Source organism: Excalfactoria chinensis, chromosome 3 (assembly GCF_039878825.1).
Source record: "Excalfactoria chinensis isolate bCotChi1 chromosome 3, bCotChi1.hap2, whole genome shotgun sequence".
NCBI classification, from domain to species: domain Eukaryota; kingdom Metazoa; phylum Chordata; class Aves; order Galliformes; family Phasianidae; genus Excalfactoria; species Excalfactoria chinensis.
Window position 1 is genome coordinate 6,197,631 of NC_092827.1, and position 27,125 is coordinate 6,224,755.

The 27,125-nt window shown below is 43.3% G+C and overlaps 2 protein-coding genes across 3 annotated transcripts in view; both read right to left on the bottom strand.

The window, feature by feature from the left end:
* MFSD2B (MFSD2 lysolipid transporter B, sphingolipid) overlaps positions 1 to 8,554 on the bottom strand; it is a 29,951-nt gene extending 21,397 nt beyond the window's left edge. The window contains exons 1-3 of the mRNA XM_072332938.1: positions 8,504 to 8,554; positions 4,575 to 4,691; positions 749 to 873 (exon numbers count right to left, since the gene is read on the bottom strand). Coding sequence (XP_072189039.1) covers positions 749 to 873; positions 4,575 to 4,691; positions 8,504 to 8,554 — 293 coding nt within the window. The remainder of the gene's footprint in view (positions 1 to 748; positions 874 to 4,574; positions 4,692 to 8,503) is intronic.
* Positions 8,555 to 9,334: 780 nt separating this feature from the next.
* On the bottom strand, positions 9,335 to 26,871 carry UBXN2A (UBX domain protein 2A). 2 transcript variants are annotated; one of them, XM_072331994.1, is made up of 7 exons: positions 26,693 to 26,871; positions 24,395 to 24,447; positions 22,885 to 23,020; positions 21,209 to 21,318; positions 19,515 to 19,655; positions 14,417 to 14,581; positions 9,335 to 11,716 (listed from the first exon to the last, which is right to left on the bottom strand). In XM_072331994.1, the coding sequence occupies exons 2-7, from the start codon at positions 24,424 to 24,426 to the stop codon at positions 11,428 to 11,430; spliced, it is 873 nt and encodes a 290-aa protein (XP_072188095.1). In that variant the 5' UTR covers positions 24,427 to 24,447; positions 26,693 to 26,871; the 3' UTR covers positions 9,335 to 11,427. The 2 variants fall into 2 exon arrangements, with proteins under 2 accessions (XP_072188095.1, XP_072188094.1); XM_072331993.1 differs by lacking the exon at positions 26,693 to 26,871 and adding an exon at positions 26,496 to 26,675 and having other exon boundaries at positions 10,243 to 11,716.
* Between the last annotated feature and the right edge of the window lie 254 nt (positions 26,872 to 27,125).

Sequence of the window (27,125 nt, forward strand, 5' to 3'; positions counted from 1 at the left end):
TGGGCAACCTGTTCCAGTGCGTCACCACCCTCTGGGTGAAAAACTTCCTCCTAATATCTAATCTAAGCCTCCCCAGTCTCAGTTTAAAACCATTCCCCTTTGTCCTATGGCTGTCCACCCCCAAAAACAGCCATTCCCTCTCCTGTTTATAATCTCCTTTCAAATACTGGAATTCTTTTCCTCTTTTTAAGGAGCAGAATGACTGCTGTTAGGAAGAAAGAGACAGTGTCAGGCACTGCTAACTGCTGGGCCCTTCAGTGCCATGGTGTCACATCTGCTCCACACACACGCACATATCCTTTACAGATTTGGAAGGCCTAGCCAATTAAAGCCAAGGGAACTCCTGGAAAGCTGATGTGAGAAGTGATGGCACGTTAGGACACAAGAAGAAACTCATCCCAGCTTTGTGAGGGAATGAAGCCAAACTAAATGGAATCTAGCCAGAGGTGAAAATTCAGTCAGCAAGAAGGTTTTACACATGAGATTCCAGTTTTGTTAACAGCGCATTGTCTTGGCTTTATCTGTTTGTTTCTCCAGTTGTTTTCCATGGGTGAGCAAGTTGAAGGGAAATAGATGACACGAGAATTTCTCTTTTTGCTTTTATATATGTAGAAATAATACAATCACAGTTGTCTGGGAAACAGGCAAGGGAAAAATAACTCAGTGAGATGACTGCATGACCTTAAAGCACACACACACAAAATATTTACATATATATGTGTAAATACACGTACAGATTTCTGCTTACCAAGGCATGAGACGGCCAATTTTTGTCCATCTACTTTTGCTAATAAAAAAGCCAGCAACAGGATCAGTAACAGCTCCTGAGGCTTTGCCAATAAACAGCACCAAAGAGGCATGAAATGGAGTAATCTGAAAACAGAAACACAGGACTCTAAACACGAGCTATTGTTCCACAGTACAATGAAACAGCATAAAGCAACTTTCCAGAAAGAACCTTGGTGTTTTAAAGAGTAATGTCAGTTCGTTTACAAAACGTGTCTGTTGCTGTCACAGAAATTCCTACTGGATACACTACTGGTTTCCCATAGCAAAAAAAAAGCCGAAAGACTGAGACAAGTCAAAATGGGATTACAGAGGAAAAAATGCAAGGAAGGTGAGATTATAGATGTGCTTAGAATGAGGAGAATGAGTCAAACAGGAGCCCAAAGTCCTTGTTTTAGACATAAAACCTGACAGAGCATCTCTGTAACTTTTCTCTCATACAGTCCCACTTTTAGATCACTACCTTGACCGGAAGCAGATAAAAGCAGAGGTAAGTGTCTGCATGCATCTGGGTTTTTCACCTCCTGGGACTACCAACAAGGCTGCCAACTGGTGCAGTGTGGCTTGGACGAGGCTGCAGCACAGCAGATTCTATCCCATCCCCTCAGGGTTGAACTGCGTAACACACATCTGTTCAACGTTACCAGTGCGCACCCAACAAACCTCACTTGAAAAACGTTCAGGCATTATATGTGAATAAAATAGCCAAGTCTGAAGTTCGACCATAATTAAGTGTGTGTCTAGAATTACAGCTTAGCCTGGGTTGTGTGTTTATTTTTCCATTGCATCTGTAGAGACCTTAGGAATTCACATCACACAGTGGATTAAAAAATGTGACTTCTCCTTGAAGTGTCTAGTTCATGCCATTAAAACTTTAGGCCTGGGAAAAAAATAAGAGTCACTGAAGTCTATATAATGATAAATGTTCTCTTAAATCTCTAATATATATATATATATATAGAGAGAGAGAGCCCACTGAAACAGCCTACTGAACTTAGAGAGTGACTGCACAAAAAATACCCTTCATCTATATACTCTTTCATGCCAGAAGTTCTTTAACTCAGCAGGAAACCTGGTGAATGCAGCTAATGCAACACCAAGCTTGAGTTAGCATTCCCTGCTCATCTGCTGAGCTTGCTATTCTTTCCCAGGCACTGTCACACAGCTTCCAGCTGGTTCCCTGCTCTATGAACTTGCTGCAGGTATTTCCTCAGAGGTGACAAAAAGAAACTATATCTGAAGTATCCTGAGTGACTTTGGTAAAGACAGATGCTATGCGTTTCCATAACCACACTTGTTAAATTTTAGACCAGATTAGCTGGAATTGCAGGAATAGTCAGTCTTCCTCACACTTGCCAGCTCCAAGACACACAGCTCCAAGAAAGCTTAAGAACAAGGGAGGACTGAGACTGATGATGTAGCAGGTAATGACAGTGGCACTCCAAGCATCCCATTGCTGCACTGCTGGGACGCTGTGCTGGGTGCCACAGCAGCTTGCTGATGTCCAGCTCTGCTACTTGTGCCCTCCTATAGCCAGGGTGGCCAAAAGAACAAAAGAGCAATGAGTCAGAAAGATACAGTTGTTGAAATACTGCAGTGATGAAGGATATACGGGCAAAAAGTTTCAAATTAGGTGAATTTTTCATTGGTGTTTTGTTTAGATAAAGTGAAAAGACAGAAAGGAAGTAGGTACTAAATAAACAGAGGCAGAAGAGAGCCTCATATGGAGGGCTGAGTCTTACCATGGTGTCCCTGCTTTCATTTTCATAAGGGTCTTATGCGTCCCTTAGCTGCATTTTGTTAGCCCCTAAACTTAAACACTCTGTCAGCACTAACATCAACAGCTTCTCAGTGATAACAGACAAGATAAAACAAGCTAAATTCATAGAATCATAGAATCCTTAGGGTAGGAAGGGACCTCTGAAGGCCGTGTAGTCCATCTCCCCTGCAATGAACAGGGACGCCACAGCTATATCAGGCTGCCCAGGGCCTGGTCCAGCCTGGCCTTGAAAGTCTCCATGGATGGGTTATCCATCACATCTCTGGGCAACCTGTTCTGGTGCCTCCCCACCCTCACTGTAAAAGACTTCTTCCTGAAGACCAGCCTATATCTACCCTCTTAAAGCTTGAAGACATTTCCCCTTTTTCTATCCATCCACCTCAAAAGGAGTAAAGACCAGTATCCTAATATCAGAGGTTTTAGTGCTTTCTAGTGATTTGACACAAGGATTCTCTGTGGTTTGCAGTTACAAACTTGTAGTTTATACAGGTAATTTAGGTGGAACATGGAATTGATATGGAACAAAGTGTAAGCTACAGAAACTGAATACAAATGTAGTTTTGTCAGAAGGGGCCCAGATAACATATGAAGTTTTACGTACAGCCTCCCAGAAAGAGCAGTAGCAGATCTGCCCTTCAAGTGGGTAAGATTTAAATTCAGGTATTGCCTATAAAATGACATATTCTCCTCTGGAAATATGTGGAAGAAAAGACTTAGGAAGCTCTTGATCTGATCTTGAAAAAACTTCTATGAAGAATTACTTCATAGAACAAACTAAGCCATCAAGGTTTCAATAATTCAGGCTCTTTAATGAGGTAATAAAAGTATAGCTACAAATGTTAAGCAAAGCTACTGGCTTTCAGTAGAAGCCTGTAAACAAAATGAGTTATGTTGTTTTTAGGTGGCATGCAGAGATTCGGGAATGGGACCCCAGTATTTTGAACACTACACAAACATAAACAAACAAAAGTTCCCTAGCTTCTGGATCTTCCAGTTTCTGTGATTGGCAGAGGATGGGTAACTTCCAGTACTGATAAGCATGCTGGGAAAATCATATTAATGCCTTTCTCATCCAGTTCCCGCTTGTCATCTCCAATGGCTTGTACTGCCATCCTCAATTTAAGTAAAAATCAAAAGAGGTCGGAGCTGCATCCACCTCCTGCTGCATCTCCAGGAAGTTACTTCTTCCACATTCAGTTGTCCTCAGACTCCACAGCATCCACTTGACATCTTTGACACTGCTGTCCAAATCTGGCTCACTTTCCAAATCCAGTGAATGCAGCCTCAACCAGACGTATGAGATCTCACTTTTACGTGCCAGTCTTATTCTGTGACCAATTGTATTTAAGTAGCACACAGGATTTAGTTTTTCCTTTATAGCCTCGGCTTCTGATATTGGACTTTTATATGAAAAGCATTAAGCATAAACTTTGGCATTTGCACTGAAATCTATGACAGTTCAAACCTCAGCTTTCTCACAGCCCCTGCAATTTGGTCTCATCTCCCTATAAGTGTTTTCTTCTATGCTGTGAAACTTTACCTACCTCACCTAGTTACCATGAAACCATACAAGACCATTCAAACCAGTAAAACAAAAAAAGCCTATAGAATCATTTTCTTTGTTTCGCTGCTGTCCCAGAATCAAGCTGGAGCAGCTGCAAGTCATATGAATGGGATGACTCCTACTTCTTTGTTTCACCAGGTCTGCTTCTGCACAAACTGACAGCGGGGAACCTTCAGGAAGGATCACTCAGCTTTCTTTACAAAGAACAATTAATAATCATAAAAACATTGGCCACCTCAAGGCAGAAAAGAATCTAGTGAAAATAAAGAGCGTTTTCAAAGAAGTTTATTCAGCTTCCAGGGTGATGAATGGCTAAAAGCAAGGCTAAGAAGAAGATTTAAAAGCATTATTGGCTAATTTACCCTTTATCGTTCTAGGGACATTGTAAATGACATCAGAGCTGAGGTAAATCTACCATCTGTAAAGGTCTCTTGTGCTACTTACATGGGCTATATCCAGCAGGTAGATCTGCAGGAAGAAGGAAGCCGCGCTCCCTGCCACTTGATTCGGGGCACCTCCTATGGCATAGCATAACTTGCTGCAAACTGACAGCCTGTGTTCCTGTGCAAGAACAAACAGAACAACTGATGAGAAGACCAAGGTATGCGCATAAAAAACACAGAAATCCAATGTTAAAATCTGAGGCTAACACCAAAATCATATATTTGCTTCATGGGTCTTCCATTAACAAAAGTGCCCTAAACTCCCACCATCATTGGAATGCTCATTCTTTTTTTTGTTGTTGTTTGTTTTTTTTTTAACAGTTTTGCTCCTTAATTCAGCGTCTAAAAACAAACCATGGTTTTCCTACAGTGGCATTGAGGTTTGCCTACCTGCTTCTCATTAACTACTAAAAAGGAACCTGTTTACAAGCAAGAAGAAACAAAATGATTGCAGTCTGGAACGTTCGATTCAGACATCAAAAACACCACAAAAGTACCACAAGCACCTGAGAATATTCTTTAATCAAACCGACAAATAAAGGTCTGATAAAAGTTGTAAAGAAGGTGAAATTTCTGAATTAAAAGTCCAAAGATGTACAGTCTAATAGAAATTCTAATGAAGAATGCTGTGCTTTCCACTAGGTAAAAAATACCAGAAAGCTTTTAAAAGTATCTCAGAATGAATTTAATTACATAAAACTCCAAGTATCAGAAGACAGTGGCTCTGTTAGTCCTGTATTCCCTTCATAGGGTCAACACATCCAACCCAAGTGCTGAGAAGTTTCACACATATTCCATCCCTCCTTGAAGACTTCTGTCAGGAAGAGCAGCGGTGTTCATCTTGCCTCTGCTGTGCCTCTGAACTGAATACACAAGCCCTAAGTTCTTCAATTAGATCAGGATAAAAATAGAGGTACGGTAATGAGATCCCAAATGATGATAGTATTCAGATGCATTACCTGACTTCTGAATGTTATAGAATGTACTTAGCACCATCACCTTCACTACATAACAGAGTTTTGATAAGTTTTAGCCTTCCAGACAGAGCCTCTCATCATCTAATTGTTCTCCTTTGAACTGCTTTATCTGAGTGGGTGTGAGCAAGTGAGCACAGTATCAGGACCCTTCCCTTATTCTGCATCTACAGAGAAACAGTAAAAAGTCTCAGGTTAACCACAGCTCTCATTACTGGCTTAGTTACGTGGACACCATTTTTGTGTTCACATCCACTGGTGCAGATTCTCCAAGGCTGGTAAAAATGAAAATGGTGGTGACTACACCAAAAAATAACTCTTTGTAGCTGAGAATTTGCTCTATCGAATAGCGCTGTTGTGCTCTTTGTACCTGTTGTAGTTTCCATCGAAATAAATAGGAGGCATTACTTTCGGAGCAACCTACACACATCACAGTCTACACATGAATGACGCGTACTGTGAAAGGAACTGGTTCATTTTAAACTTGCTGCCCAGCACCCCCTACCGCAAATAATCATTCCAATAGTTACTCAAACTCCTGTTTTACTGTAATCGTTGTGTTTTCTACCTCAATGTTTTGGAGGTACGGGTAGGAATGAAAGTGAGTCTCTGCACCTGTGAAGTGAAATCGTTCCTTCTAACTTCCAGAGCCAACAGATTCATAGGGGTTGGAAGCGACCTCCAGAGATCTTGGAGTCCAGCCCCCCTGCCAAAGGAGGTTCCCTGCACCAGGCTGCACAGGTAGATGTCCAGGCAGGCCTTGAATATCTCCAGAGAAGGAGACTCCACAACCCCCCTGGGCAGTCAGTTAAGACTAGAAAAGGTGACAGGATCTGGGTGAGTAAACCTCCCCAGCCTTCATTGGGATTGTGCAAAGCCAGAAATGGTCTTGAATCAGAGAATCATTCAGGTTGGAAAAGACCTCACCCAGTCCAACCCCAGCCCACCCCCCCATGCCCACAGCCCACGTCCCTCAGTGCCACATCCCCAATTCCTTCAACAGCTCCACAGATGGTGACCCTACCACCTCTCTGGGCAGCTGTCCCACTGCATTTTTGCTCTTTATGAGAAGAAATGTTTCCTAATGCCCAACCTAACACCTCCCTGGTGCAGTTTAAGGCCATAACCTTAAACTCATCCCAAAGGATGAGAAGGTTGAAATGACACCTGTGCAGTGATAGCAACCAGCAGCCTGGCTGTGAGCAGCTGAGGGAGGTTTTCTTTGTTACTCTGATGACCAAAGCCCCTGCTGCATTGCTACCTTGAGCAGCAGAAGTTGTTTGACCCCTGCAAAAGCTTTTTCACCTGTGTAAGTTTGCTTGTAAGCTTAAAGCACTGCCAAAAACAGAGAGCTGAATGTGTGAGCAGCCATCAAGGGGCAAAACGCAAAGGGATCGTACTCAAAATTCTGCTGTGAGAATGCAGCTGAATGCAATTTACATCCACACCCAATTGCTTCTACAGGTCTTTGGGAGGAAGGTGAAAGGATGGGGTAGGAGATAAGAGAAAGGAAGGTGACATTAAGATCTGTTATTTTCTACTTTCAGGTTAACTCCTTTATTTTTCATTCTTTTGTGAGTGAAAACCGTATTCGGTGCTTTACATTTCTGCTTTACATTTCCTGTTCCCCAACAGAATGGGAACTGAACAGCATAACAGATCATCTTATTTATGTTAGGAAAGTCTTAATCACGTTGAAAACTACACTTTGCAATGGTGTGAAGATCTTTCACGAACATACACTACCAGCACAAAGGTCTGCTGCGAGCATTTGGTCCTAAGCTATTCTTTATCTGCTCTGTCCAGAACAGAGGCAACGTGTAATTTAAGAGTAACAAGAAGAGAGAGCAAAACCTGGAAGTCCCAGATAAATGCAGGTTTATCTGAGAAACAGAGACAGTGCAGCTAACAAGGAACAGCTTCTGAGTCAGCTTTTCTCTCAACGTAGCTTTAATAGTCAAAGCTGTTGCTCTGTGAGTGACCATACAATGTCCCCTTAAAAGCAGAAGTGCCACTGTGACAGGTGAGATCCCTAAGCTCTCATGTCAGCTGTCGTGAAGCCTCTCTTTGGTTTGTTAGGGACACCATCAACCTTACCCAGTGTCTGAGTTAGAAGCAGCCCTGCCTGCCGCAGGGGTTGGAAACGGACCATCTTCAAGGTCCCTCCCAACCCAAAGCATTCTGTGATCAGCCCAGCCCTGAGCAGGGGAAACAGCAGGAATGGGGCTCAGCTGCAGATGACTGGGATGGGCACACTAAGGCTGGAGGCAGCAGTAGGTCTCTGGGATACTCTTCCATCTGCCAACACTGTAGAGCCAAGGGGCTGTGTGAGCCAGAGGTGGTTTTATCTTTATTTCTTCTGTGAATCCCTGCTTTGTAACCCCTAAATTCACACCAAAACTGCACCCACCCCAAAGCATCCAATGCTGATGAGCCCCACGGTTTGACTACACCTCAGGCTGCTTCAAAGCATCCAGGTTTACCTGATGCCCCGAAGGCACACAGGGGGCTGCCCTCACCCTTCCGCTGCCCCTCACTTCTGGCCCCACGAGCACCGAGGCTGGATGGCGGTGCTGGGACCGCCTCGCACCTGCGGCGCCGACGGGGATCAGCTGTGAGCTCTCTACTGCTACAGACTCATACCCGGACGGAGGAGCAGCCACAGAGCGTGATGCGCTTCCTCCAGCCACCAAACGGGATAGCAAGAGTTGTGTCTTTACTTGGAGGGGAAGCGTCAGAAGTACATCCAACTTCTCGACGACAGAGAAGGGGAGATTGAAGAGCTGAAGAACTCCTTCCTTCAGGTCTCTCACTGAGACAGGTAGCCCCGAAAACCCCTCCGAGGTGCACGCTCCCTTCGCACCGAGGAGGAAAAGCTGAAAACCACATCTCAGCGCTCCGAGAGGCGCCTCGGGACCCCCCGGCGTCCACCATCTCCCCCTCGGGAGCCGCTTACCTCCACCTCCTCCTCCGGCTGCTCCAGGCTGTCCCTCGCAGCCCCCGCCATCGTGCTGCGGACAGCACAGCCCGGTCCGACACCTGCGTGCCCGGGGCGGGGCGGGCGGAGGGAAAGAGAAGGACAACGCGGGCGATGCCCTCCCCCTCCCGCCCAAGAGGGGCGAAGGTGCTATCGCTGCCCTCCATGCTCGGGGAAGGCATTCCCTACTAGGGCTGCGGGAGCATCTCCGCCCCGAGAGGTGAAATTGGTGCTTTATTCTACCCGAAGCCGGCAGCCTGCGGGAGCGCCCGCTGGAAAGGCCGCCCCGAGCCCGCCCCGCCGCTCCCCTCAGAGCCCCGCGCCGCTCCCTCGCTTGGTCCCGGCCCCGCTCTACGTGAGGGAAGCGGGCATCCAACTGCTCGGCCACGGAGCAACTGGTTCTGTACCAAGACAGAGCAGCCGTCGTGCTTCAGTCTTAATTTAGGCAGTGTAAGTTCACCACCGGCACAGCTTCACTCAGCGAGCGTGGAAAAATGTCAAGAAAAGTGCCTTTCCAACGATGAATTCGTTGACAAACAGGAAAAGAGGGCTTAAACACAGCAACAAGCACCATGTCCACGTCGTGAAGGCAAGGACTAATCTATACATGCAGCATTTCCCCATCAGACAGCGAGCTGCTGCTGCAGCTCATTATCTGCTACGCTCACTTGGTGAGCTCCCCACATAGCAGCAGGGTTTCACTTCAGAAGAGTAAAGCATTTAGACTCCAAAGCATCCTTAAGGGCAGGTGCTGGACTGCTCAGTGTTGTATCCCAACACGGCACTAATGGAACAAACTCTAAGCTAGATGCAAGTTGGAGCACTTTTAACTTCAGAAACTCAAACTCAACATGTAGGTTCTTCACTTAGACTTCAGGCATCGTATCCAAAATACACCGAGTCTTTGTTAGCTACATTTACATGCTTCTACACAAAGGAGAAACTAGATGAAAGATTTCCTCTTTCTGATCAAATCACAATAGGTGTCTACAGCACTGAGCAACAGATAAGCTGCCTGTAGTACCTGGACAGCCTCATCAGTCTTTACAAGCTGACCATAACCAATTTGATTTAAAATAGCAAGCTAAGCATAGAATATATGCCTGTGGGTGACTTGTCTCTTCAGTTTTATCAAGGGACTCATCTGGATACTCTTTCTTACCACTAGAGATCTGGTAGGCATTGCATGTAATGCAGGATGGTAGAGCAAACAAAACAAACCTGAATGATACAGCAACACATCAAGTTTACAGCACTGAAAACAGTGCATACCGCATGGCTCACAGTGTTCAGGTATTTGCTTCTTGAAAACACTGAGCAGTTATTCGTGCAGTTGACTTTGATTTGACTGTCCTCGGATGTACTTCTCAGTGCTCCAGCACATGCAAAGTTGACCAGAGAGGTTGTGGAGTCACTTGGAGATCTCTAAGATCCAGCTGGATGTGGTGCTGGACACTCTGCTTTGAGTTCCCCTAGTCCTTCTGGTTGGATCAGACAGACCCCCTAAGGTCCCTGCCAACCTCAGCCATGCTGCGACTCTGAGAGAGACCCTGGAACAAAATTAGCTGTTTTACATTCCTGTAAATGAAAGAAGTGCATCCTTAGCATGAAATAACAGGACTTTTAGAAATAATTCAAGTCATCTCAGTTAAATAATTTTCTAATTAAAACAAGAACAAAGAAGCCCCAAATGATCTTTAACCATGCGAAAGGAGTTTAACTGACAATCACCCGCGTGTGTAGGTAGCACAAACTAGACAGCATTTATTGAAGGCCCCAAGAAAGTCTTTAGTCAGAAACTCTAGGTTTATACACAAACCCACGTGTGATTTAACACAACCAATACAAAATATATAGATTTAGTCCTTAATGTTCTCCTTTAGCTGGGATGGTTGCGTACAAATCTTATACAAAAAATACAAGGACAAAAAAAAACCATACAGTCTGAATGGAAAGAGGGTGAAGGGGTAGAGGAGCAGCCTCAGTTTTCAAATAGGGATTTTAGATATCTCTGAAGTTTGTCTGCATGCAGTCGATGCCTCAGTCAGATGGATAGTTCAGGACAGACAGACATGTAGTACAAAAACAATTGTGTCCCTCTGAGCCACTACAGCCACATGGCAAACCACAGAAGAACTGAAGTTTCTCTGTAACGAGGCTAAAAGCAGCTCTCTATCCTAGTGAGCCAGTTTAACATCACCCTGTCTGTAAGACATCTGTAGCAGAACACGAGAGGCAGAAAACACTTCAACCATGAGGAATAACAATTCCTTCAGAGCTTACTTTGAGGCACTTCATACCCAGTATGCACCACGCTACCTAATTTCAACCTTCTTGCACGTGCGCCTACCATCATGTGAAGACTTAATAGGACACTCACACCGCAGACCCTGTGATGAAGTTAAATACTAATAATGATACTTACACTGGTTTTCAAAATTCTCAGAGGAGTTCAAATGTGAACTTTCCTGCAGTATTTATTGCCTGTTACTAAAGCTAAAAGGGAAACTGGAGCAATTTATATTGAAGTATAAATTAAATCAACCAGTTCAGTCTCTCTTCAGTTCAAAGTGCAAAAATAAATATTGTTTTTCCCTAAAATGTGTTACCAGTAGTAATTAAGTCTCAGAGTACCATTCCACCTAAGTATATTCATTAAAGAACATGCCAGCAAAGCCAAGGAAATCATAAGGATAATCCCTGTTGTACAGTTACCTCTGCTGCATTATTCACCCAGGCTCTGATCACCAAAACTAGTTGAAAATCCCTTTGTTACAGCAGATTGCAGCACAGCACACACCTGCTCTCTAAGATCACACTAGGTAAGAATGACAGTGCATCCAGATATTGCTGGTTATGTTTTGTCTAGTTCTGCCTGTCTGTAGCTTTCAGTCAGTTCTAAACTAATTTGAACTTGTGCTTCTGACAGCGTTTTGTTGCTCGTTCTTGAGCCGTCCATTAGGTGTAGAAGCAGTTCCACAGTCACTGTCAGGAGCTTTCACCACTAAGAGTCTAAAAGGTTCTGTTGTTTTCCGAAGTCTCTGAACAACAACAGCATTTTGCAATTTTGCTTCCTTTAGCGTGAGCGTCTCATCCTGCAGTTCTCGAAAGGGCATGGAAGTAGCCAGCATGAAGGGAACACCTCCCTCTGATCCTTGGTACTTTGTTATGAAGTCTCTGACGTGGCTTATTCTGAGAAGAAAAAAACAAGAAGACTCAGCATCAAAGTACTTTAGTCCCAACACAGAACACAACCACAGCACGCACAGAGTCACCTCAGGAACAGAATAAGACATAATGGCTGACGGCATACAAATGCAGAAATAGGTATCCTGAAGCACATGGTTCACTTGAGAACAAGAGAAAAAAAAGGACTGAAATGCTTCACCATGGCTCACAGATGGTTGCTACAGAAATCTGCTATTTCTTAGCCAGCTGGTGGAGCTCTACTTGAAGTTTCCATAGCCAAGAGCTAGAATAAGGAAGACTTCAGTGTATGGTACATGCAGCAGAACCATAAAAGCAAAATCTGCAAGGATTGCCTGGATAATTAATTCATTAGGTCTCAAAGTAGCCTCTGTCTCTCAAAGCAGGGAGCAATAGTAAATTCATGATGCCTGCTAAGGTGAGAAGAATCTTTCAAGAGTAAGCAAGACACAGGTTTTCCAGTAACAAGAACTGACGAATTTAATGAGTAAATCAAGGTGACAGGATACATTTGTGCCAGAGGACTAAACACAGTACTCATTCTCTGATCCTGAGCCCAACTAGTGGAGTATATTCCATGGCAAATCATTAAACTCATCCTTCCTCTCCCCCATGCCCAGGGTAGCCCCACAGCATTTGCCACCTGCTGGGAATCATCTGTGATCTGGACTAACTTTCATATGAGCCTGGATATGGTCTGGGATAGTGCTAGTTGCCTTGAGATAAAGCCGTTCTATGAGTTAACAGCACAGATGACCAAATTCCATGCCTTACTCATAGTAAGAATTCCACACCTTACTCATAGTAGGATAGATACAGCCAGCAACTAATTCTTGGCATACTGGCCTCAATTAAGAGACAGTGCTTGTTCTATAAAGCCTGAAAAATCTCGAGTAGACTTTAAGTTTTGGCTAGGCATTTTACAGGTGCTTACAAGCATTATATCTAAGGTTCAATGAATTTCAAGACCAACTCAGGTCATTAGCTACCAGCTACCGGCTTCAGGATGAACAAGCCTCTTTCTAGGCTACATACCCACACATTCCCACTGTGAAAAGGTAAAAGAAATCAATTTACCCAGACACTGCAATATACATGCTACAGAGCTTTAACAAGTGTTGGATTTCCTGCTTCTCCACTGAAGAAGCTGCTATACTTGCACTTGTAATGCTTACCTTCAGCACCCTAAGAGGATTCTATGCTATCTCTTATTAACTCATACAGACATACTAGAAACAGCATCAACTTGCAGATCTTGTGACAGGAAGATACGTTACAAAGCAGTATTTATTAAAATCTCCTGAAAAGAACATCACATTAGCAAGGCTGTTGTTCTGCTTATCAGGATTTTTTAATCCTTGTTGAATTATTTCACAATTGTAAATAACACTATTTATCACAAAGAAAATAAAGCCTTCTTAATATACTTAAACCTGTTAAACTTGGAATAACAAAGATAAAAATCTTTACTTGGGAGCTTATAATTAAATTAGCAGTTGATCTTTCAGCAGTACATCACAACAACATTTTACATCACACCTTAAGCTGCTAAGAATAATAAATCAGTCCAAGTTAAACACCTGAGCTCTTCTTCTGACTATTCATAGTCACAGAACGGTCAGGATAGGAAAAAGACCTCTGGAGATCATCCAGACCAACCCTCTGCTAAAGCAGGTTTTCTACAGTAGGTTGCACAGAAAAGAATCCAAAGGGGGTTCTGAGTATCTTCAGAGGAGACTCCAAAATCAGTCTGGGAAGCCTGCTATTCACAGTTAATCTTGACAGCAAACTGGGTTGTATTAAAACCTATGATCACTTTAAAGTGATTCACAGGGAAACACAGGCAATGTAACCTTTGCATATGACGTGACTGTGTGGTACTGTAGCAGCAAATTACAAATTGGAGAAAGGTCCCTAAAGACAGCAGTTCTAAAATTTAATGTTAAGCCATTAATCCTACTTTCTCAAGGTTCCCCCATACATCTGCTGTGCTGACACCTTCTGACTTCACCCCCATTTATAAGCCTCTTTGGGAACTGGAAATTGTAATAATTAAGAATTAAGCACACTGGATGTGTTCTGTTCTATCCATGCTGACAGGACAGACATGCAGGTGAATAAACTCGCCTGCTTATCTTCAGCTGTCCCTGGATGTTCCTCTGGCTCAATTCAAAGTCACGTCCTCCACTTCCTTTTCCATGCTGGAAAAGACACAAGTGGATTTTCTGAAACCCAACACCTGTGCTGCTGTCTGCTCAACAACCAGCAGGTGCTATTTTGAATAAGCGATTTGCTCCAGAGGCAGTCATTCAGGGCTCTTACAGCCCTGTCGTGGTAGGAGCTGCATAAATCCACTTAACTGTTTCCTCCAGCCATGAACAATTCATACACCTTAACTTCCACTAACCTAAAAACTCTCAAGTTTCCTCAGTGGATTTTGATTTATGCCCAGTTACGAGCTGACCGGTAACGTCAGCTCAAGTTTCTCTCACACTCCTCTCACTTGTTCCCTAAAAAGCAATGAAGTTTCTCAAAAAAAAAAGTAAAGAAGATACTCCAGGTAGAGCCAAAGAGCAATGCAATGTGAAGTGAACTGGGGAGGTAGATGAGTTACAGACATTGGATGTATTACACATACAGTTAGAGCACAAACAATTCAGGTGCAAGCACAAATAACAGCATTACCTGTGTGAAATGTTGAATTTCTGAATGATCCTCTCCCCATCTGCTAACCAGATCTGGATGTTAGTGACAGGCTCCAAATCATTTAAGGGTACTACAGGAAGGTGTCTTTTATCTGCAGCTCCTTGATGATCCTCTCTTACTTTAGAGATTATCCTTGGAGTTGCACTGAAAAAAAGAAGCCAACGTTATGTCTTCTCACAAGTTTGAACCTTTGTCTGGATCTCTTGTTCTGGAGCTCTCAGCCCTGTGTCAAAGAGCATCGCTGACTTAAAAATAATAAATAAAGGTCATAGGATTTGATATCATTTCAAAAGACAACAACAAAAAACCACAACATAAAACTATGCTAATAATTCCATGTTGACGTCTTCAATACACTAAAGAATTTGCTTCTCTGCAGTAAGCACTTTTGTTTAGGAAAAGTTTTTCTTTCAGGAGCAATCTTGTTCAGTACATATTGTTTATGTCACCACTAAGGCCTGATCCAATGGACGCATCCTCAGCACACGTAAATATAAGCAGATGTTTGCTTGCAAAACAATAGCAGTGACTTAAGGAGTCAGCATTTCTTCTGAGCTCTGCAGTGGTTACTGACTACACGAGTGCTTCACAGTGGCTTCAGACAAAGCTCACTTTGCAGACACACACACACAAATCACCTACTGTTTCTTGAGGGAAAAGTCACTAAACAATAGAACAGTTCTTAACAATACTGCATCCGCTTTGCATCCTTATGTTGTTGTATTGCATTAGTTTTACCATATAGCAGAAAAGTCAGGGCTCATTTTTTATTAAAAACAAAGTTGTCTACTGTTTTGACACATTCCAGCTAATAAAGCCCTTCTCAATCTGAAGCATTTCATGAATTCTTTACCACTCATGCCCAGGTAAGTGTTCTAATTCCCAGGCTATCAGCCAGTAGAGGCACTCTTGATTTCTTCCACTGAAACTTGATAAAAAACCAAATCAAAACAAAAAAAACCAAAGAGAATTAAGCAATCTCACTCTCAAGTGATAAGAGATGCTCACTATAATTGAAGGCAACAGACAGAAACCATCTGGGGTGCAAGAACTAGGAACCAATAGATTTCAAGATGTGCATCTGTAAAACAATCTGGTTGCATTCCAAGTACAGGTGACTTACTATCACCCATCTGCCCCTACTGATGTACTTAACTCACACCCAGCTTCTCACTGTGCTTGACCTGAAGACACAATAAACCCTAGCTGTAGTCCAGATTCGAAGAAAAAAAAAATAAATGCCCTTAAGCATCAACAAGATAAAGTTAAACAATCTTGGCAATGGAAATAAAAACAAAAATTATGTGTAAGTCATACTGAAGTCCAGCAGTGATCAGCTTTCACTGGCTGCCTGACAGTGCAGTCCAGTTCAGAGCCCAGACACTGACACGTAAGCAGTCACACGTGGGCCAGCTGTATCCAGTACAGTGAATGCTGGAGAGCTAACCAACTGTGCAGCTCTGCCCAAGCTAAACCAGACACATTTTAGTCCCATCAGCTATGTCTGCAGTTCAGACAACTATCTCACATACATACAAATTTTGATGCTGTTCTCAAACCACCTCTCTCCTCTTTCCACATCTAAAGACTTTGTAGTAGCATTGGAGATGATTCTTTAATAGCTGGCACATGCCAAACTGAAGGCAACACATTAAACTAAGCCACAGGAGAAAGTTATTACTCTATCCACCAAGTTCTAAAGCATTTCTATACTTAAATTTGCTCCCATAGAACTGACAGACAAAGCCATCCAGTGGTGGGAGCTCTGACTAAAGCCACAAACCAAAAATGTTAAGTCTTCTATTAGCCTGACATCAAACCATCATCATTCCTTTTCACAGTTTACTCCTTTTACATCTTCCTTTGATAATCTTACAAAGATTGAAGAGACACAAGAGTCTGCAGGCAATTTTTCAAACACCGGGCTTTTTCTCTTTACGTATTGTGCTTACCCAGATGAATGGTGAAGAAGCTTGAAGCACACTTTTACCCTAATAACACTGTACAGCAAATCCATTTTGCTACAAGTGATTTCAGTCAACAGCATGGCTTCTTTCTAAGGCTGGCTTTAAAATACCTTGTTAAACTTAACAGAGATTTTTGGCTAGTCAAGCTATTAAATGAACCTGAGCAGGGGTAAATAAACCTGAATATATCCATTAGTTATGCAGCTACCTAAGGCATATTGGAAAAGTCTTCTCCTGTACAACATAAATGGAAAGGCTCAAACTCATTTGGGTTGCATTAAAAATAAAATAGCAAATAAAAACAGTTCTAGTTCCTCTATTTTTTTCCCCAAACAAATTTAATGAGGTGGTCAACTGACCAGCTTCCATTGGGACAATAGAATGCAGCCACTCGTGTAATTCATTCACCTGGAAACATTAGTAGAAAAATCTATAGAGACTGTTAGGAAGTTTAACTGATAAGCAGGTCATAAGCTAAGGTAAGTCAGTCATTCATCTCCCTCTCTTTTAATTAAGCACACAAAGGGAGTAAAGGGAGCTCTACAGCTTCAACCTTATTATACTGTCCTTGCTTCAGCTGGGACAGAGTTAGTTTTCTTCATAGCATCTCCTGTGATGCTACGTTTTGGCTTTAGGAGAGAAGCAATGTTGATAACACATCAGTGTTCATTTGTTGCTCACCAGTGGTTAACAGGGCTGAGGATGTTTCAGTTTCTCCTGCTGTCCTGTCACAGTGAAGTGAATGAGAGGATACAGGGAGCTGGTAGGGGGACAGAACCAGGCCAGCTGATCCAAGGGATCAGAGGGCCAAATGGACCTTCCATATCAGATGGTATCATTAAGAAAATTATAAAGCTGTAAGAATTTGGCTGGGGGGAGGAAGGGCAGCTATTTCTCAGGGACTGGATGAACATCAGCTGGTGGGTGGTAAGTAATTGCATTGTGCATCACTTCTAAATGTAAACACTTCGGATTACCACTGATATCAATTTCTCTCTTCCTTTTCTGTCTTAGTAAATAGAAGAAATTGCAGGTTGAGATAAAAACTCTTTTTCCCCTCCAGGTTCTTTCCCCAACTCAGTGAGAGGAAGGGGTAGTGAGCAAAAGACCGTGTGGTGCTGAGCTGACTGCTGGGTTAAACCACAACATACACATCTCAGGCAGTATCATTATTTCCCCAAAAGGCTCTTCTGTTCCAAGAGTAGCATATGGATGCAATGGATGCTTATTAACATCAGGAAGCGAGGACCAGTTAACGAAACACTCATGGCTCATGCTTCCAACACCAACAAAAAATATTTAGTAGTCTTGAAAGAAAACATTCTGATACCACAGCACTGAACAGACAGCAGGAGGGCACATTCTATCCTGTTCATACAGAACAAAATTGCTGAGCAAGTTGTGGGATGTCTCAGTGTGCAAAACCACTCAAGCGAAAGTCACAGAATAGCATGTTTCCTGAGCCTAACCCGCCTACTGGGAAACCAGATCATTACTTGCTGTAGGCATGACAGAGCACGACAAGCAACTGAACAACCTGCCACTTAGCCCCGCTTAGCAGCAGAAACCCAGCATGCTGAAGATCTGCTCCTGCTATATATATGTCTACTGGTAGGTGAAATGCTATTAAACTCTTGGTAGCACTGAAATCCTGAGCAAAGGTCAAAAGTGAGACTTGAGGCATTTCTCATCCACCTCTCCAGGGAAGTTCTTCCCTATCAACCCAAGCATACAGCAATTGAATTAACAGCAACTGAAACGGATGAAACTGATCAAAGATGCTTGCTTCTCTAATGCATCCTGAAACCACTCACTCTTTGCCACACCAGCCTTTTACTCTGCACATTACCAGCTTCTCCCCCAGCCTCACCCCTTCCTATCCTGCTGATGCTGTCTCTCAGCTTGGGTGCTGAGCCTGAACAACAAACCCTTCCCAGTACATCAGAACAAGCTGTTCATTTCAGGCTTCAGCACAGCCTACTAACCCCGCTCTACAGGTCACTAAGCATACCCAGCACTGAAGGCTACCTGTGGATTCCTGGTCACTGTATTTCATTCCCAAGGCTGAAGTCACCTTTTTCATACACACAAATCTTACATGACAAATATGCAAAAGATGATTCAACAGAAGCTAAAGTTGCAGAGACTTTTTAAAGGCAAACTCCTGGCTTGCCCATGTACAAACGATTTCCAAAGCGCTGTATGGTCATAAACCAAGTCCAGTTTTTGTGCTGGTTGACTCTATCCACCCACACAGCAAAGGAAAGAATCAGTAAGAAGTCCAGCTGCAACGAACACATTTAAACACTGAAGAACCTCAACAGAATACATAATATTCTCCTCTTCAGCTCCAATACTCACATTTCCCTTCTCTCATAGAAAGTACTGTACATTAACCTTTAACAGCAAAGCCTTTTTTATTAAATCACAGAATAGAAGAAATTGGATGACAGTTCTTTGAGAAAGTACTGATAACATTCATCAATTTTGAGCAAAGACAGTCATTAAACTCCCGGCTGCATTAGCAGGACCCCAGCCAGAAGATTTTTTGGAGCTGACAGTCCCCTACACAGCATTCATCAGACACACCTAAATACTGAACTCAGATTTGGTTCTTGATAAAAGACCAATGACAGAATAATATTTATAAACTGGAGGGAGTTCCATGGAAAGCCACAAAGATGTGCTTGGGTTGGAGCATCTGCCTTGGGAGGAGAGGATGGAAAAAGTGGGCTTGTTCAGTCTGTGGGAGAAATGATACTAGGGACCTTGGCACCAACCTGCCAGTACTTACAGGACATTATCAGGCTCTACATGGTGAATATAAACTGAAACATGGCAAGTTCAAACTGGGTATAAGGAAAAACATTTTTTCCCCTCGTGAGGTCAGGTCCCTGAACCAAGTTTCACAGCATCCATCCTTGCAGAATTTCATAGCCCAGCTGGATAAAGCCCTAAGGAATCCCATCTGTCCCCACAGTGAGCCTGTTTCACATGGGAGCCTGGATTAGAGAACTCCAGAGGTAGCCTCCAATCTGAATTATATGATCCCTTACCATATGTACACTTTCCTTCAGCTTCTCAATCACAGATCACATCAAGTTACTCACCTTCCTAATCTGTAACCGTGCCCAGAAAAGGGATGAAATATTGGCTTTTTTGAGGACAGATACAACTCATTCTTTTTGTCTTCCACCTTCACATCTACCTCTTCCTTCTCAAATACTTTCTGTAGCTCAAAAGGCAGTTCCCTTAAGAAAAAAAAATACATCAGAACAAGAATTATACTGTTTCAGTATACAAAATACATTAATGATTAACACCAGCTCTTATAAATATGATCTATATCATATATGATCTTTAGAGATCATGCTTTAAAGAACTAAAGAACTACATAACTTATTAATAACATACTAACTGCATGATATGCAAATAACTCCAAGTTCTTGAGCTGCTAATTAAATACAACTTGAACAATAGGAAAAAAAAACAATGTAATTCACTGAATGATACTGAAATTTACCCAGTAGTTACCATACCAAAGTACAACAACATGCAGAGAGTTTAATATTACTGCAGCAATACACAGTAGGTTCAATTTTTTTTCATAACTTATTGGAATAAAAGACCAAAAAAAGAAAAAAGAAAACAATGATCAACTTTTAATGAGAAAGACTGAGAGTAGAAACAATGCGTTTAATTAGTGATAAACAGGAAGCTCAGCTTTAAGAAATTAGATCACTAATAGCCACAGTCTGCAGTGCAGTAACATTGTTCAGCAATGCTTTATTTGCCTTAAGCAGAACCCAGCGGCTTTGCCTTGGGGCTCTGATGCAGGCCTCATTTCTGGGTGGTGCTGGGTGCCACTCTACCATCACCAATCATGCAGGAACCATCTGGTAGTTACTCAGCATCTCCATGAGCAAACAGAGAAAGGGAGGTGGTAAACATCTCACTTATACAAAGAAAGTAGAGGGCTTTCAACAATGCAGACAACTGCTATTACAACCAATGCAGGTGACACGTATAAAGTTAAATGTAAAACTAGTACTTTTTTTTTATGGGCTTGTAAAGCACAGAAGAGATGATAATAGAATGGTGTAATTATTTCATATACATGAAAATGAGTTATAAAATAATACTGTGCAAAATTATTTTCTCCCTCCTATTTGTACAGGATGAGGAAACAGACTACAAGTGAAAGGCTCAAATTATACTGGTTTCTATGTCCAATCTGCTATTTTAAAGTAAGACTGCATCAAACCCAAGCAGAAATCATTACAGCATGCTCTATTTCAGTAGTTGGATAAAAGTAGGATCACTATATACACACACGAGTGAGTGAAATAGTAAGTTTGTACAAGGGAAGATGACTGCAATTGAAGGCTGACTGAAGCTTCCTGGTATTACAGTGCAGCAACTGCACCCACCAAAGGCTTTTCATCAATAAAAGGAAAACAAAGACCACCAAACCAGACATGCTGAAGCACCTTCACACTGAGACTGTCAGCAGAAGAACCATTTGAGCAGCAGCTATTACTGGGCACGATTATTTCCTTTTTATTTCATTCTGTGTCTGCCGTGCCTCCTACCAACACCCACTTATCTACTCCATCAGCAAGTGTATGACTGCTTTCAGTTGAAGCATGTGAAACGTCATCAGCATGGCAGGAAATGACAGAGTCAGCAGACTGTGCTCCTGCAGGGCTACTGTAGCGAAGCAATGCCAAAAATGTAGAGTATGAGCAAACTGCTGTCCAAAGCACGTTAACTCAGGCAGATAAGGAACACAAAACTCCCTCACCCTTTTTTAACGGAGTCCAAGAACTGCTGATTTCCAACATCAGCGTAGCTTCTAAGTTCACCATCATTTACTGTAAACCCATTTTTCCAAAGCTTAATGATCACATCAACCTGTAAAGCAAGAACAATTCTTCAGTTTAACGCTGATTTATAACTAGCTTAATATAAGCAACAGTACCCTATGATTTTAAACCACCCAGCGCATGGACTGAAAATACTGAATAGTGTGTTTTGACCCTGTCTCGACAGGCAGAGTGACTGCAAGGGGAAAGCGAGATTTCCAAGTGTCTTCTGTCAATCAGAGTTAGAAGTAAACCTCACTCCAATCATTACGCTTTCTTTGGTCACAAACACTCATCCTATTAAGCAGTAAAAAACAAACAAAGCTGAAAGAAACTAGTACTGCCATGGAATTCTTTCAGAAGCCAGGGTTCAAGTACTACTCTCAATACTCCTTTTCTCCCCTTGCCCAGGCAGGGATCTATGAATATAATTTGTAGAGGTCCTCTCTCCAGATCTCTCCCTAACATTTCTGTTGAACGCAGCCCTTTTTTTTTTCAGTCCCTTCCAATCACAGAATCATAGAATTGCTCAGGTTGAAAGGGATCTCAAAGATCATGTAGATTCAACCTCCTGCTACATGCAGGGTCACCAGCCACCAGACCAGCCTATCCAGAGTCACATCCCAGCCTGGCCTTGAATGTCTCCAGGGATGGGGCATCCACAGCCTCCTTGGGCAACCTTTTCCAGTGCATCACCACCCTCTGGGTGAAAGCCTTCTTCCTAATACCCAACCTAAATCTCCCCCATCTCAGTTTAAAACCATTCCCCCTTGTCCTATCACTGTCCACCCTCATAAACAGCCATTCCCCCTCCTATTTATATGCTCCCTTCAAGTATAGGAGGGCCACAATGAGGTGTTTCCAGGGCCTTCTCTTCCCCAAGCTAAACAAGTCCAGTTCCTTCAACCTTCCCTCATAGGAGAGGTGCTCCAGCCCTCTGATCATCTTACTGGCCATCCTCTGGACCTACTCTAAGAGCTCCATGTCCTTCCTGCACTGGACACAGTACTGCAGATGGGGCCTCATGAGAGCTGAGAAGAAGGAGACAATCACCTTCCTCTCCTTGCTGGCCACCCCTCTTTTAATGCAGCCCAGAACTCAGTTGGCCTTCTGGGCTCCAAGCACACACTGATGGCTCATGTTCAGCTTCTCATCCAACCATCTTCAGGAGCAACAGAAATACATGAAAAGGACAAAACCACTGACAAATAAAGCCATCCTAAGCATCCCACTACCACAACTATATAAAAGAGAGTAAGCAAAAAATCTGGACTATTTCTTCATAGAAAGGTCACAGCTCTTAAAAGCCTTCCCTGAAATAGCAGTTATCACTCCTTGCACTTAATTACGATCTCTCTCTCTTTAGCAATTAATGAGAAGTGCATGAGGTAAGTCCTAGAACAACAGGCTTATAGTGGTTTTTAGGTGTCAGAAGCATAGAATTATAGGCTTGGTTCAGCCAGAGATGGCAGATTGTTCCTACTGCTGTCTGATTTCTGCATGCATTTGCCCATAGGCGTATTGGATAAGATTGCTGAACTTCTTGCATTTGTTCTCTGGAGTATTCCTGGAATACTGTTATGTTAAATGAGTATTTTTTTTCATCAACACCTACCTGGTTCTTGACTGTAGTTGGAGACATGCATATTGCACCAATCTTCTGAGCTTCTTCAAAAAGGTTATCGACAAAACAGTCATGGTTTTGTTCCGTACCATTCAAAATCTGGTCATCGGTTCTAGACTTACACATCCTGCAGAACAAATGTTTACATAACGAAGATGTTCCAGACAGCACAGAAGACAACAAGCAGTTACCCTGGAAGTTCAGTACCAAAAGATGTGCTCTCCTGCAACCAGCTTACTTGGCTGTTAGAAAACATCAAGTCGGTTTTGTATCGGGCCCTTTTCAAGAAGAGTTTCAGGAACCTGTAACTGCATTTGCACTTCAGAAGCACAGATTTCAAAATGCCAATAGAAAAGGTGAACTCATGCATGAAAAAGTTCTAAACGTGGATGTGTTCCTTGCTCTGCTGCCACATCTCTAACTCAAATTGTTGCACACCATTGAAAGATCTTCAAAGCACTTCCATGATACAGGCTTCAGTGACTTCAGTTTTAAAAGCCACATACAGGAAAACTGCCCTAGTATTTACTGCCCGTTCCCATCAGCACCACAGATCCCCCATTCCTGTCCTTGGAAGGATGTGAAGAAACAGAAGAACAAGTGTTTGCACCACAGTGAAGAAATACAATAGAAGACCTTAACACCTTGGAGACTGCCAGAGTATAAAAAGAGATGCATCATCCACATCTTTTTATAGAACGCTGTATACGTAACAGCTGCCTCTGTTAGATTTTGACCAATCAAAATGCAGATGTATGCAACATGAATGAACAATTATCTTGCAGTTTGGATTCTTTGCATAGCAAGAGGATTATGCAGGTTTTGGTAAACACTGCAGGAGTCATTTCAACTGGAGATTCAGAAATCTATTCTAAGTAATTTAGGAAAAGAAATGCAGCTCTTCAAAAAACATCCAGTTTTATGTAAAACTCTGCAATAAATTCAAGGCAAGCAATGCTTACTTGACTAGTAACGAGCCACATTTGCATTAAAAGGAATTACTGTTTGCAGTGCATCCATGCAACAGTAAGAATCGCTAGGGATTCATGTATTTAAGTAAAGAAAAACTCAGTGACATTAAGAAAGACTTCAGAAGCATGCTGTACCACACTGCACCCACTTCTGTTTCCTAAGAGAAACAAAACAAACCTGGAGCATTATTTGAGGCCATAACTACGTTTTATCTCACAAGCATAACTGGAAAACCGAACACCTCCATACTAAATGTCAAAGTACACAGTGAGTTAGCAAAGTGTAACCCTGCCTTTCTATTTTAAGTAAAATATTTACGCCACTTCTCGCATCTAGGAAACACTCTGGGTATGGGAGAAATCTCCAAGCAAAAATCTTTTTCTTTGAAACTTCACTATATGCGGAACAGAGGGCACAGCAGAACAAACAAGGAATTGAATCCTGAAATCGGACAGGAAGTTTAAGAAGTCCTGATAGGACAAAGAAACACTAATTGGAAAGAGAAAGAAAACAGCTAAAGGAGACCTACCATTCTTCCTTCACAGTTTTGATATTGTCCATGTTTTCATCCTGGGGCTCCTCCTAATTACGAAAAGACAACAGTTAACAACACAAAACCCACACGGACAACAGCAGACGATACGCCTGGCACTCCTGCCTACAACTGAAGCTGAAATGCTCTTTAAGTTTCTCCTGTGTCGGAAGTGAGTTTAACCTGAAACCTGAATCTTTTCACCCCCCGCACCCACCCCAGATGGTTCTTTGTTTCCTCCACTTTTAATTTGATGACACATGAACCAAACGTCGCTTTTAGACCTTTTAAACAAACACTACTCTCACATAAACGCAGAGGAATCAATTTCACAACAGTCATGTGAATTGCAAATGCACATCCACAGCCACACTAACTGAGAAAAAGGAGATCTCATTCCTTCGATCACATTCCTTCTCTCATCAGCGTGACTTAAAATCTCCTGATTCTTAGCAGTGCTATGAGATAGTCAAAGGAAAACTGCACTGCCACTGCAGGCACTCTGATGACCTTCACTTCAACAGAGCACATTACCCAAAGGTGTGAGATTTGTCAGGTTCCTCTTCCTAACATACCTCAACTTCTTAGTGCAGCACTCAAAGATCTGCATAACGTTGTCATTTCTAGTCTACCACCCAGCTGGAAAGAAAATCCTGGATTTGGATGTACTAAATAAGGATTTGTTTGCTGAGTCAGAAGAAACCAAGAATGTCATCCCAACCTTCTGAGTGCTCTGAGGAGATGTTACAGAGAGCCACAAAAAGCCAGAGACCCCCCCAAAACCACCCTGAAATTAAACAAGCCTCCAGAAGGACATACATTTTAAACAGCAACTGTTTAAATATTTCTGGACAGAGGTTACACAGATGATGCTGTGCTCCTGGCAGGCTTAGAACTAAGTCATCATATTGCGCACAGATATCAGTATCAAACTAAGCAGCAACAGCCCATGTGCTCCTAGGGAAAAAGAATAATCATGTACAGCAACACACTTTGTGTTGAGATGCACGAGAGCCTTCAGAGAACACTCAGAACAACCACAAAGTAGTGTTGGTTGTAACACTCTGTGTTACTATGAGAAAGTTCAGGCAGCCTTCAGATTATCTGCTTTTGCTATAAGCTAGGTCAGAAGACTACACTTCGAATACCTCTGACATGACACATAAGATGCAGCACAGCTTTTTTTTCTTCCTCACAGCCAGAAAATTATAGTTGGCCAAGCCTGCGCTGGTACATCACAACCTTGTGAGCGTATCTGATTGCTGCACTTGGAACTTTGCACCTGCTCTGCAAAACAGGAACTTTCAGTAACCAGAATGCTTAATGTATTAATGTTCATCAGCTTCTCTCAAATTAACTTTTAACACAGCTAAGTCATTTTCTTGGATTAAATCTGTCTCTGTGTGCATCATGTGTCCCCAAGCCACCTCTAAATGTTGATTTCTCTTCTTGTCTTCTGTTGATTTCTCTGTGAGCTGCCAGCAGAGCTGCTGACACACAGCACAATGAGGGAGCTCAGAGCCACACAGGACTGGCCTCCAGCCCGCACCAACGGCATTTAGAACCGCTCAGCTGTGAAAAGCTGCTGCTCCCACTGAAGCTCAACAGCCTTTCGAAGGTGTTGGGTTGTACTCAGAAGAAATACATGCGTTATGAGCAAAGAGCCATTGGGGCACAGCGCCCAGATGAACGCAGGGTGCTGCAGAGGGAGCAGCTCCCTTCGGCCAACTTCAGACAGACGCGCCCACACGTCACCCACAGCGCTGGGAGTTTCGTTACGCCGTTTGTAACGAACATATCGCACGGCTGAGCTTCCAGCCTTGGAAATTAAACACAATTAAGGGGAAGCCGGGGCTGGCCGGCTAACTTTAGCACAAGCAGAACTTCTATAGCTCAGAACCGACGGCCGCGGCTGAGCGCAGCCCAGCGCCTCGACAGGGAACAACTTACGCAGGAAAAACGGACAAGGAGGAAGAGCACCAAGTGCGCCAACCCGACACGCTCAGCTAAACACGGCTCCGAGATCTCCAGCCAGCCACGCGTATATCGAAAAGCAAGGCGGAGAGCCCCCAGCAGTGCCTCCCCCAACCCGACCTACCCCAAGGGCAGCCCGCGCAGGAGCTATTTTTAGAGCCGATGAGGTAACCCCGCGCTGAGGCGGAGCGCGGACAAGGGGGGGCCGGGACCGGCCCGCCGGCCTCAGGCACAGCGTCGAGCCAAGTTCAAACCCCGCTCGGAGCCGAGGGGATACCGGCTCGATGGGACACACTCTCCCGGCTCCCCGCACCAACTCACCCGGCACCGCCCGCAGCCTCCCCGCCGCACCAACTCCTCACTGTCCCGCGCTCCACTGCGCACGCGCGGCCAGAGGCGGCCCGGGCACCCGCTGCCGGGCCGGGCCGGGCGGGGAGGGCTGCGCCCCGCCCACAGAGGAGGCGGTGTTGGGCCGCCATGTTGGAAAGAGAGCGTTTGGGTCCCAGATTCTCTCCGTTGGTTCCTAATTCGCTTTAGGAACGAATTAATTCTTTTAATGAATAGGAAATCCAGCGTGATCGGTGATAATTCTAAAAGCAAAGGTCACCCGTTTTATTTTTTCTTCACACGTTGTGCTGTCCTTTAAGTGCGTGTAACAACTAAAATCACGTTTTTCAAAGCTAAAACTGAAACGAGATGCTTAACCTTACACCTCCTTGCTTAGCTTTCCAGTTCTCCTCTTGGTGGTCTCAGA

Bases quoted from the DNA above. Each gene is read 5' to 3' on its own strand.
- UBXN2A (XM_072331994.1), bottom strand. From the start codon at position 24,426: ATGGACAATATCAAAACTGTGAAGGAAGAATG. The intron at 19,656-21,208 runs GTGAGGGAGTTT...TTTTTTCTTAAG, and splicing joins TTGGACTCCGTTAAAAAAGG to GGAACTGCCTTTTGAGCTAC. The intron at 14,582-19,514 runs GTGAGTAACTTG...TCTTTTTTTCAG, and splicing joins CACGGTTACAGATTAGGAAG to TGCAACTCCAAGGATAATCT.